The 13,158-nt window shown below is 47.5% G+C and overlaps 1 protein-coding gene across 1 annotated transcript in view; it reads right to left on the bottom strand.

The window, feature by feature from the left end:
* The window catches only part of B4GALNT2 (beta-1,4-N-acetyl-galactosaminyltransferase 2), a 44,895-nt gene extending 34,898 nt beyond the window's left edge, over positions 1 to 9,997 (bottom strand). The window contains exon 1 of the mRNA XM_047706595.1: positions 9,856 to 9,997. Within this exon, the coding sequence (XP_047562551.1) occupies positions 9,856 to 9,869 (14 nt within the window). The 5' untranslated portion in view covers positions 9,870 to 9,997. The remainder of the gene's footprint in view (positions 1 to 9,855) is intronic.
* Between the last annotated feature and the right edge of the window lie 3,161 nt (positions 9,998 to 13,158).

Here is a 13,158-nt window from a genome sequence, read left to right as displayed (position 1 = left end):
CGTCGCTTTGTGCGGGAACTTCAAGGGACTCCTCCAGGAAAAGCGGAATCAGGCGTGGCTGGCTGGGCTGCCCACCGTCTCTCGGAAGCTGAACTGAGGCAACCACACATTGCCCGTGCTCCCAGTGCCTAGCAGAACCAAACACGAATCCTCGATTCTGACAGCAGCCTACATCTCAGATGATTTCTGCAACATATTTTGTAAAGACGATATTTAGCACATACGGAGATAACATTTTCTAATGAGGCAAGTAAGGCAAAATCAAACCAAATCACGTCTCTTCAGAGACTGGAGTTCTCAGACACACTGCAAAATAAATAGACTTAGGACACTGAAGAATTGTAAGTTAGTGATTTGGGAATTTCAACACAGAATTGAAGAATATAAAAAAGAACCAGATGGAACTTTTAGAAGCAAAAAAATAACAAGTATTGACAGCTCGGTGGTTACACTAAACAATTAGGCAAGACTAAAAGACAGAGCAGGAGACAACCACCAACACGAGAGGCAGAAGAACAGAGGACTTTAAATACTGGAAAGGGCACCTGGCTGGCTCAGTTGGTAGAGTGTAAGACTCTTGATCTCAGGGTCATAGATTCAAGCCTCACATTGGATGTAGAGATTACTTAAAAAAATAAAATCTTGGGGGCACCTGGGTGGCTCAGTGGGTTAAAGCCTCTGCCTTCCGCTCAGGTCATGGTCCCAGGGTCCTGTGATGGAGCCCCACATCGCATCGGGCTCTCTGATCAGCAGGGAGTCTGCTTCCCTTCCTCTCTCTCTGCCTGCCTCTCTGCCTACTTGTGATCGCTGTCTGTCAAATAAATAAATAATCTTAAAAAAAAAAATAAAATAAAATCTTGAAGAAAAATAAATTAATGTAAATAAATTAAAGAAATAAGGATATAAAGGATACAGTGAGTAAGGGTAGGGTAGACTAATATTCGAAGGAAAAAATGGTTAAAAACTTTCAAAACTAATGAAAGACCTCACTGTGTGCTTTCCAGAAGCTCTACAAGCCACAGGGAGGAAAATGTTAAAATAAATACGCACCAAAGGACATCAAAACAAAAATACCAAAAACTAAAGGAAACAATCTTTTAAAAGCAAGAAGGAAAGATTACCTTCAAAAGAGGTTGTAAGCTGACTTTCCCACAGGATACATGGGAAGCCAGAGACATGGAAATATTTTCTGTACCAGAAAAAAATATTCAAAAATGAAGGTGAGGGGCGCCTGGGTGGCTCGTTGGGTTAAAGCTTCTGCCTTCAGCTCAGGTCATGATCCCAGGGTCCTGGGGATGGAGCCCTGCATCGGGCTCTCTGCTCAGCAGGGAGCCTGCTTCCCCCTCTCTCTCTGCCTGCCTCTCTGCTTACTTGTGATCTCTGTCTGTCAAATAAATAAATAAAATCTTCAAAAATAAAAAAAAAAGAATGAAGGTGAGAACATTTTCAGACGAATAGCAGTTTGAGGAATTTGTCACTAGTGTACTCGCACTAAAGGAGCTACGGGAGGCACATTATCCCCGGTAGAAGGTCATAAGGAAAAGAATGAAGAGAAATCAAAATGGCAAGTAAGTGGGAAAATGTAGGTAACTACTGTCTACATAAAGCAGTAATACCATTTTGTATGTCATAGAACAACAACACACAAAAAGTAAAATAAGTCAGAAAGGCAGAAAAGTGTTGTGAAGTCTTTGTGTTGCCCAGGAAGATAAAAAATACCATGTAATTTTAGACTCTGATAGGTCAAGAATACGTTACAACCTATAGTGTAAATAACCATGGAAACAGTACAAATAGTGAATAACTTTCAAGCTAATACACAGGAAAATGGAATGATAAAAAATAAGCAATACAAAAAAGTGCAAGAAAAGGAAGAAGAACATAGATCAGGTGGAATGAATAGAAAGTTAGATTTAAACCAAAGTAAATGAGTTAAATGTTCCAGCTAAAATACAAAGATAGTCAGGCTGGATGGAAAAAAGAAGCCCAGTTATATGAGGTGTTACAAGAGACACATCTAAAACACATGGATATAGAGATGTTGAGAATTTAAAAAGGAACATAAATAAACTAAGTGCCCAAGATAAAGTTGGTATCACTATATTAATATCAAATGAGGTAGATTTTAAAGACAAAAAGCCAAATCACCGATACCTCAAAGTTGTAAAATATTCGATTCACAAGAAGAAATTCCTTTTTTGGGGTGCCTGGGTGGTTCACTCATTAAGAGTCTGGCTTTGGCTCAGGTGGTCCTGGGATCGAGCCCCGCATCGGGCTCCCTGCTCAGCGGGGAGTCTGCTTCTCCTTCTCCCTCTGCCCCTTCCCCTCCCCCCTGCTTGTATGTGTACTCACTGTCTTGTATGTGTACTCACTGTCTCTCTCTCTCTGTGTCAAATAAATAAGTAAAATTTTTTTAAAAAAAAGAAAAATATCATCATGGATATGTGTTATGGTGGCAAATGTTAACATTCAAAACAAGTCTGGTTTCATCCCGGGAATGCAGTGTTGAATTTTGACGAAGCCTGTCATTGGCTGTCACATAGGAAGGGAACCAAATTTAGAAGGCTTGGCTACTGCGCAGTTTTAAACAATCGTTTTTAGAAGTGAATTATTTCCTTGCTTGTGTTTTCAACCAACCGCAGGGAGCGCCTTTTCTCATCTTTGTTGAACCTGCAAATGGTTTAGTTTGTTTGATCTTGTCAAGGTTGAAGGCTGCTCAGTCAGGCAGGCCTCCTAAAAATGCCTCTGAACACATGAAAAAAGGATCTGTTCCCCCCTCCAGGACACACCACCCCCGAAAAGCAGAGACAACTTCACGGGAGCAGATGCCTGCTCGGACCAGCCCTTTCCTGTGAGCATGCAAATCTACTGACACAGAACTTTCCTGGACACAATTACCTGAGGCTGCCAAGTTTAACAAAAGTTCACACAGAGAAACAATAGAAGGGGGCGCCTGGGTGGCTCAGTGGGTTAAAGCCTCTGCCTTCAGCTCAGGTCATGATCCCAGGGTCCTAGGATCGAGCCCCGCATTGGGCTCTCTGCTCAGCAGGGAGCCTGCTTCCCCCCCACCTCTCTCTGTCTGCCTCTCTGCCTACTTGTGATCTCTGTCAAATAAATAAATAAATCTTAAAAAAAAAAAAAAAGAAACAATAGAAGGAGGTTGAGAATCTTGGCTTGTCAAACCACACAACTAGAGATATAATTAGACATATATGTCTAGACAGACAGACACATAGACATATAGAGATAAAGAGATATAGTCAACCATAAGTCCCCTGTGTCATTACTTAACACTGAAAAACCAGAGGGGTGTCTGCGTGGCTCAGTGGGTTAATCCTCTGCCTTCGGTTCAGGCCGTGATCTCAGGGTCCTGGGATTGAGCCCGCATCGGGCTCTCTGCTCAGCAGGGAGCTTGCTTCCCACTCTCTCTCTGCCTGTCTCTCTGCCTACTTGTGATCTCTGTCAAATAAATAAATAAAATCTTAAAAAAAAAAAAAAAGAAAGAAAAAGAAAAACCCATAAACAACCTACCTGCCAATCCATAGGAGACTAGTTAAAAGAATTATCATATATCCTAATAATAAGATACTGGTAACCTGGGGTCCCTGGGTGGCTCAGTCTGGTAGGCGTCTACCTGGGGCTCTGGTCATGGTCTCGGGGTCCTGGGATTAAGCCAGGGAGTTGGGCTCCCTGCTCACTGGGCAGTCTGCTTCTCCCTCGGGCCCTCCCCAAACTCTCGCTTGCATTCTCTCTCTCAAATAATAATAATAATAATAATAACAAAAAAGATACTAGTAACCCATCGAACAGAATGGGATAGAATACAAATGGATGATTTTCTGCCAATACACTTGAAAATGCAAAGGAATTAAGAAAACTCTTAAAGAATACAACTTACAAAAACTGACACAGCCAAAAAAGAGAAAAGTCTGAATAATCCTATATTTGCCAATTTTTAATGTACCAAAGGGGCACTCTAACTAAGATAAACGTTGTTTTTTTTTTTTAAAGATTTTATTTATTTATTTGTCAGGGACAGAGGGAGAGAGAGCGAGCGAGCACAGGCAGACAGAGAGGCAGGCAGAGAGGCAGGCAGAAGCAGAGGGAGAATCAGGTTCCCCGCCCAGCAAGGAGCCCGATGTGGGACTCGATCCCTGGACGCTGGGATCATGACCTGAGCCAAAGGCAGCCGCTTAACCAACTGAGCCACCCAGGCGTCCCCTAAGATAAATGTTTTAATGAATGACTTAAATATTCAATGCTTGGAGAATGGCAAAGTAATTTATGGTAAAATCACTTATTGTTGGAGCACCTAGGTGGCTCAGTCATTAAGCGTCTGCCTTCGGCTCAGGTCATGATCCCAGAGTCCTGGGATTGAGTCCCACATCGGGCTCTCTGCTCAGCCTGGACTCTTCTTCTCCCTCTTCTTCTGCTCCTCCCCCAGCTCGTGCTCAGGCCCCCCGCCCCCAAATAAATAAATAAAATCTAAAAAAAAAAAAGGAAATATACACTATAAAGAATTATCAAAGCCAAAAATTGTTTTATTTTTAAAAACTAATAAAATAACCTCATCATAGATCAACCTCATCTAGGATCAAGAAAAAGCAAGAGCAGGCACAAATCGCCAGTGGCAGGAACATTGAGAGCATCACTAGAACCTTACAGCCATTAACGAAGTAATAAGAGAATATAAATTAACAACTTGTACCAATAAACTTGAAAAAGTAGAGGAAATAAAATTCTTGGAGAAGAATATAACTTCCAAAAACCAACATGGGCAAAAAGAGAAAATTCTGAATAATCCTATAGTGTCTGATTTTCCTTTTTATTTCATTTTCTACTCTTCCAAAGAACAGGGAGAGAGGGAACCCTCCCCAACTTGTTTTGTGAAACAGCATAAAGAGTTTATCAAAACCTGAGAAGGATGTGATAAGAAAGAAAAATCAGAGCATGGGTGGGGGGTGCCTGGCTGGCTCAGCGGATGGAGCATTGGACTCCTGATCTCAGGGTTCTGAGTATGAACCCTGCATTGGGTGTAGATTACTTTAAAAATCAAAATAAAATCTTGGAAAAAAAAAAAAGGAAAACCACAGCCAATCTCATTCATAAAAATAGATGCAAAAGTCCTGTGGTCGCCAGTCTCCACTGTGGCCCCCAATGATCTCTGCCTCTTTAGTAGTCATACCTTAGTGTAGCCCCTTCCCACACACTGGCCAGGGTGACCGATATGCAAAAAGCATAGATCATCTCTAAGATAGGTAATAAAAGACACCGTGGCTTTCATCTTGATGGCACACCCCCTCTCAAGTCATCAGCTCTGGCGAAGCCAGCTGCCCTGTTGTGAGTTGCCCACAGAGTGCCCCGTAGAGGCAAACCAAAGTCTCCAGCCAATAACAGCTAGCAAGCACATCAACCAGTCCTGGTCAAGCCTTCAATTAATTAATTTTTCATTAAAATGCACGATGCATGGGCGCCTGGGTGACTCAGTGGGTTAAAGCCTCTGCCTTCAACTCAGGTCTTGGTCCCAGGGTCCTGGAATCAAGTCCCGCACTGGACTCTCTGCTCAGCAGGGAGCCTGCTTCCCTCTCTCTCTCTGCCTGCCTCTCTGCCTACTTGTGATCTGTCTCTCTGTCAAATAAATAAATAAAAATCTTTAAAAAAAAGTTATAAAATGCAAGATGCTAACATCTGGTAGGTTGAGGATTGTTATTTTTAATACCTTAACAAATACTTTTTTTTTTTTTTTTTTAACTTTCTCAGCTTCGGGAGAAAGCTTAGTCAGTTAAGCGTCTGCCTTCAGCTCCGGTCATGATCCCAGAATCCTGGGATCCAGCCCTGCATCAGGCTCCCTGCTCAGCAGAGAGCCTGCTTCTCCCTCTCCCGCTCCCCCTCCTTGTGTTCTCTCTATCCAATAAATAAATAAAATCTTTCAAAAAATAAAAATAAACTTTGTCAGCTTTAAGGTCTCATGTCATAGTGGGAATAAATACAACTCCTTATCCACAAAAGCTCCTGGGGTACCTGGGTGGCTCAGTCTGTTAAACATCTGGACACTTGACTTTGGCTCAGGTCATTTTTCTCAGGGTTGAGAGATCAAGCCCCATGTTGGGATTCTCTCTCTTCCTCTCCTTCTGCCCCTCCCCTGCCTCTCATAATTTTTTTTTTTTAATTTTAAGATCCTGGGGGTCCTCCATCATTTCTAAGAGTGTAAAAGTTTGAGACAAAAAGGTTGAGAACTGTTGTTTTATGTCTACGTCACTTACTGTGACAGTTTAATAATATAAATGAACACCATTTATTGCTTATCCTTTAGAAAAATTTTTCATGGAATTTGATCTAAACAACCCAGTTACATACTTGGCTCCCAACACACACCCGGCTCAGCTCCATACGTTCCTTTCAAAGGGAAGCTTGCAACCGGGGTAAATGGAGAAATAGTCCAAGCTGGCTTAGGGCGCAGCTTGGTTCTAACCCATGTGGTCTTACCTATTCCTCCATTTAAGCAGCAGATGTGAAACACACATGGATAGCACGCTTTTTTTTTTAAGCCCCTAGGGGGTGGACCCGGAGATACCGCAATACCAGGTCCATGTGTGGAATGGATGAAGCAAATCCCTCCTCTATCTCCCTGTCATCTATTTTATTGTATTCTTTAAAAAGATTTTATTTATTTGACAGAGAGAGACACAGCGAGAGAAGGAACACAAGCAGGGGGAGTAGGAGAGGGAAAAGCAGGCTTCCCGCTGAGCAAGGATTTCAATTCAAGACCCTGAGATCCTGACCTGAGCCAAAAATAGACGCTTAACCACTGAGCCACCCAGCAAGAACCCCTTCCCTGTCATCTAATTTAAAGATGAATAAACCAAACTTCAGTCACCTCAATTCTGTCATTACGCGTGTGTGCCCACTGATTTTTCATTAGTGTTTAAGATTTAAAGCAGCCAAATGGCACAAACTGCCACGTGTAATATTTTGTTTGGTAATCACCCATTTTAATTCATACCTAAAATAGTTTATCCAATTTTGGTATCTTTAGGAATTACAGTTTACTTCAATTGTCTTTAAATGGAAGAAGCAAGAAAATATCATTATTACATGATTATTACTGCAAATAATTCTGTCCTCTAGAGGAAGGGGGTGTTAAAAATAAGTAGCTAAGAGGAGCAGGTGGGTGGCTCAGTCCTTATTCATCTGACTCTTTTTTTTTTTTAAAGATTTTATTTATTTATTTGACAGAGAGAGATCACAAGCAGGCAGAGAGGCAGGCAGAGAGAGAGAGGAGGAAGCAGGCTCCCCGCCGAGCAGAGAGCCCGATGCGGGGCTCGATGCGGGGCTCGATGCGGGGCTCGATGCGGGGCTCGATGCGGGGCTCGATCCCAGGACCCTGAGATCATGACCCGAGCCAAAGGCAGCAGCTTAAACCACTGAGCCACCCAGGCGCCCCTATTCATCTGACTCTTAAGCATCGGGCTCTTGATCTCAGGGCTGTGAGTTCAAGCCCCACGTTGGGCTCCATGCTGAGGGTGAAGCCTACTTTAAAAAAAAAAAGAACAGCTGGGAATGAAAGATGCTGGAGTTACGACTTCTCCAAGAGGTGAGGACAGCTGTGTTCCTAGTACCCAGCACAATGCCTAGCAAATAGCAGATTATCAAACATCTGTTGAGTGAAATATTACAAATAAAATGTCCCAAGCAATTGAAAAGCATCAGCTTTAGTCTCAAATGGAACTGAATTCCAATCTGCTCCTTCCAATGCATTCCTTGGGCGACTTCTTTCCTCAATTTCCACAACTGTAGAGTGGACATAAGAGAATATTCTCCACAGGGAGAATCTAGAGTCCATCTAGAACAGGGTCTACACCTAATCAAAAAGTGATCCACAGGGGCGCCTCAGTGGCTCAGTGGGTTAAGCCTCTGGCTTTGACTCAGGTTATGGTCTCAGGGTTCTGGGATCGAGCCCCCACATCAAGCCCCGCATCGGGCTCTCTGCTCAGCAGGAAGCCTGCCCCCCCACCCTTACCCCCACCCCCGCCTTGAAAAAAAAAAGTGATCCACAGTGTATGAAATGAGATGAATTCACCAATTTACTGAGTTTAGCACCTGACACTGTAACGATCGTTTCTGGGGTTGGCAGCATGTGTCAAGTGAACTAGCCTGTTCTAGAGGACAAAAACAGAAATATCCATTTCAAAATCAGACTTTTTTTTTTTTTTTAAGTAGGCTCCACGCCCAACAGGGCTCAACTCACTCTGAGATCACCACCTGAGCTGAGATTAAGTGTGGGGTGCCTAACCCACTGAGCTACCCAGGTGCCCCCAAATCACACATTTTCTTAATTTAAAAAGAAAGGAAGAAAAAAAGAGAGAGAAAGAAGGAAGGAAGGAAGGAAAGGAAGGAAGGAAGGAAGGAAGGAAGGAAGGAAGGAAGGAAGGAAGGAAGGAAGGAACAAGGCAGAGAATGAAAGAAAGACAAACTAGAGGCGTCTAGCTGGCTCAGTTAGTGGAGCACTGGGACTCTTGCTCTCTGGGTCCTGAGTTTGAGCCTCACCTTGGGTGTAGAGAGTACTTTTTAGAAGAATCATAAAGGAGAGCCTGGCTGGCTCAGTGGTTAAGCCTCTGCCTTCGGCTCAGGTCATGATCTCAGGCTCAGTTCATGATCTCAGGGTCAGGGGATCCAGCCAGGGTCGCCTGCTTCCCCCTCTTTCTCTGCCTGCATCTCTGCCTACTTGTGATCTCTCTCTGTCCAAATAAAATCTTCAAAAAAAAAAAAAAAGAGTCGTAAAAAGGCAAACGAAAGTTTAAAAGAATTCGTTGAAAGAAACGTTAGGTCCCCCCATGGCCCCGCAGGCCAGCAGCCTTAAGATGGGGGCTATAACCATAGCAAACAACATCAGTTAAAACCAAGACCTCTTGGGCCTTCCAGCTGTCCATGTGTGAAGGAAATGTCAAACCTGCCAAGGCCTTGCCAGTTTTAAATTCGTTGGCACCCGGCCTGATGACGGGACTGCTCAGTCACACATTAAGAAACGAGGGGTGGGGGGATGCTGGGGAAGGAGAGGGAACATGGAATGAAAGCCGGAACACTCCCGCACTCGGGGCTGCCTCCCTTCCCCTCGCCACATCCTCCGCAGAACCCCGGCTTCTTGTTAATGCTTATAAAGCATTCATCATCGCACGAACACTCTTTTGCAAGATTTGCAAGATGACTTCCTTGTCAGTGTTTAATAATGGCTCTAATATTGAAAAATACAAAGAAAATAAACTTTGGGGGTAAAAAGGCACAGAATGTATTTTGATCCTTTTTTGTAGGCTATAAAAATTAAAGCAGACTTCCACCTCTCCTTGCCCGCCGCACCCCTCCCTCCCCCGGCCCCGTGACTGTTCCTCTAGTCCTCGGGCTCCTGCGCTCCCGGGTTATGGAACAGACAGACGCCCACTCTGCCTCGAGGCTGCGCCCCCCGGGCGTCTGAAACCCGACTTTCTAAACTCCCCGACTGCTCCGGCTGTTTTCTGAGCGACCTCGGCTTCCCGTCCGCCGGGAGCCCGCAGTCCCCTGGTGGAGCGCCCGGGTCCCAAGCCGCGCCCCGCAGACCGATTCCCACGCTCGGGACACCCGAGTGACACCTTCCCTGGGACCAGAGGCAACCTCCATGTCCAATTTTCCGACTGTAAAATCAGGGTTCCCTAGGATGCGGCGATCGATAAAGACCAGGGGCTCGAAACGGCGTCCCGTCCCCTTCCCGCTGCCCTCCGTGGGGGGACAGGTCCGGCTCAGTCCGAAGACCCGCGGCGTCCCCGCGGCGCGCCCATCGCCCAGGGCCCACCGCCCACTTTTCTCTGCTCCCCGGACACTCACCTGCACCAAGTCATCCCGAAACCGCCGCCCGGCGCTGGCCCGGCCACCCCGCCGACTGCCCCAGGCAAATTCCTGGGAACTGGGCAGGTGGAGGAAACGAGGAGAGTCCCGGTCGGTCCCCTCCCACGTCGCCGCCAACCCCCGCCAATCCCCCGCTCCCGCCGTGCGCCCAGCCGGATGCCGGTCCGCCAGAGCGTCGGTGTCGTCGTTTGGGGACCCCCGAACCGCACACGGGCCCACGCCCTGGGGATCTGGAGAAGGTGGGGAGAAGGCCCACAGCCCCCGCTGGTGATACTTGTTAGGAACTTTCTCGACGCTACACGCTTTATTAGCGTTGTGCCACTTACTTGTCACAACGGCCCTAAGAGGAGAGTGAGTACAGTCATTAGCCCCACTTTTAGGACGGGAAACTGACGCAAAGTGGGGTGACCAGCCAGGAGGTGGAGGGGCTGGGGTGGGAACCGCATCGGGGGGACTGGGCAGCGCCCCCACCTCCCCGGCGAGTGGAGCATTTTCTATCCCGAGCCGGCCAGTCTCCGCCGCGTCGGGGGCCCAAGTGGACAGAGGGGCCCTCTCTGTCGGGGACCGCGTGGATGGAGCGCGTACCCCGAACCCCGAATAGCCAGGGGCTGGAGGAGGCGGGACCGGAGCGCGGTCACAGCGACGCTCGTTCGTCCTTCCTCCCGAGGCTGCCGGGGCTGGTCCCCGTTGAGCATCCCGAGGCCGAGCGCTCCCGCTCCAGGCTGCAGCGTCGCCCGCCCCCACCCCCGCCCCTTCTCTCGCCATCTTCCAGCCTGTATCTGGGACCTCTTCTTCTCCTCGGCTGGTAAAGGGACTTCTATCTCCCCCTCACGTAGCGACACAATCCGTGCGGTCCCCTAGTCCAGCCTCCCGACCACCGCAGCCCCTCCCTCTTCCTTCGGTGGAAGCTGGGTGCACGCGAACCCCGAGTCGCGGGGCCCCGCCGACAACTCACACATCCGTTCGCCAGGTTTTGCCTCTGCCCCGCCTCCATCCCTCCCCCACCCCCACAGGGACTGTTCTGGCACGAGACGCGGGGGTGGGAAGCTGGAGTGGGTTGAATCCCCCTAACACACCTGTGCGGCCACCAGTGCCCGGTGCATTTCAGATGAAAATATGGCAGGACCCTTTTCACGACCCACGCGCAGTGCTCGGCACTGTGGTTCAGCAGAGGTTCAGCTCCAGTGGGCCTGTATTGTGTTTTCACCATGACCTAGCCCGCATTGCAAAACCTACCTTTTTTTAAGTAAACAAAACAATAGCAGGCAAAGTCTTGCCAAATGACTAGTGTTTCTTTTTTGATATAGGATGTACTTCATTACACTCTGTTGTGTCCCAAAAGGGATTTAAGACAGATGTATACAATACAAGGCGGTGCAAATTAAAAAAGAAAAAAATGGTACTCCAATCAATTAAATCAGGTTAAGTCCAGAAAGAGTAGAAAGAAATGCCAAAGGGAGCTACAATCTGGGTACAAGTGAGTCCCAAGTTCAGTTCCCAGCTTCTCCGCAGCCAGCAGAAAAGATAACCTTGCCTGAGGGGAGTACTGAGGTAGCAATACAGATGACTGCTTTCTAGAAACAGCTGGGAAAAGGATGTTCTGCTTTCCTGGACAAGACTAATCAGTAAAGCATTCTCCTTAACCCTGTGCAGGTAGTACAGAGACCTCATTGCTTACAAAAGACTGTCACATACATTATCCTCCTTCATTCAACCCTTGTGATAATGCCCTGCGCTGCCTTTCGGATGTGAAACCCAGCCCAAGAAAGATTTCATGATTCGTTCAAACTTTTGTGGCCCATAATGGAGCTAGGACCTGCTCCCAGGAGCTGGGTCTATAAAGGGGGGTCCGGGCTGGCTTTGCTGTACCCCCCTGCCTTGCCAGCTCCACCTAAACAGGAGTACTTTTTAAAAGATTTTATTTATTTATTTGACACAGAGAGAGAGAGCACAAGTCAGGGGAGCAGCAGGCAGAGGGAGAGGGAGCAGCAGGCTCCCTGCTGAGCAGGAGCTCAATCCTGCTGGTCCTGGGATCAAGGCCCAGGACCTGAGCCGAAGGCAGACGCTTAACAGACTGAGCCACCCAGGCACCCCTAAACAGCAGAACTTTTTTCAGGACTCAGAAGTGGGGTCTGGGTTCATTCAACCATAACTTCTGCCTGGCAAGTTAGCTAAGTGAGGTCGTGTTTGCTGGGTTTCAGCCCGACCAGCCAGGAGCTCTAACACCAAGCTTTCCATGGCGGAGGCAGGCTGTGGTCCCTGGCTGGTGTTCACTGCTGCCCTGAGGGGTAGAGAAGAGATGGCCCCGAACCACCACTTGGAGCACGGATGGGTGGGTGGTTGGGCTGGTGTGCATCTCACTCCAGATGTTGCCTGGGGTTGATCCGGGGATAGCCTCTCCCTGCGGGTGACCTCAGGCTTCGTCACTGTGGCCGGTTACTATTTACCACCAGGACGTGACCTCCATGTCTCCCTGGCTGTGGGCCCGGAGCAGGCTACCACTTGAATAAACTGGTAGGCTGTTAAGTAATTAAGTCACCTCTGTGCTTGGTTATTCCAGCCACTCCCTGGGCCCAGGACAAACATCTCTGCCACTGGTGTCATTTGACCAATGGCCAAACTCTTTATCTTTGATAATCAGGCTCTTTTCTGCTTGTCCCTTGGGGAAGAAGCTTGGAGTGGCTGGCAAGGACCTCACCTGCATCCGGCAGATCCTGGTGTCCTATGCAAGCCTTCTCAAAGGCGTTCTGTGAAAGACTGATTCAGCCAGCTCTGCATCCTGGCCCAATTAAAACAGTGCTCTTGGCCAAGAGGAGGGGTGCTCAGCGAGGAAGGAAGTCAGATGATTTCTGACACCCTCCCAAAGTGCTGGTGATTGATAGCCACTTCTTAGCTCCAGGGGAAGGTGACTGGGTCCTATTCATTTTGGAACTCCCAGAGCTCCACACGGGGCAGGGTGGCTCAGAGTAAGTCCCCTGAGTGAATGATTGCCTGGAGCGCTGGGACTGTTTTCTTACCCAAAGGCACTCCTCGCCCCCCTCCACAAATCCAGCCCTTGCTCATGCTCAATAAATGGGTATTGGAAGAAAAAGAAGTTAGGTGTTCAGGGGACAGAAGGGGTAGGGACGAAACACTCTGATCCTCATTCCCAAACTTCATGTCCCCCGAACAGGGGAGACAAGGAGAGATGGAAGAAAAAGCGGACCATTCCAGATGGGTGGGTGGCAGTTCTAAAAAGAGGGAACTTGCAGAACACAGTCCACTGCAGACAAGAAGCTCAGC

Source organism: Lutra lutra, chromosome 16 (genome assembly GCF_902655055.1).
Source record: "Lutra lutra chromosome 16, mLutLut1.2, whole genome shotgun sequence".
NCBI classification, from domain to species: Eukaryota; Metazoa; Chordata; class Mammalia; order Carnivora; family Mustelidae; genus Lutra; species Lutra lutra.
Note: the sequence above shows the minus strand (reverse complement) of the source record. Positions and strands in the feature narration are given on the sequence as shown.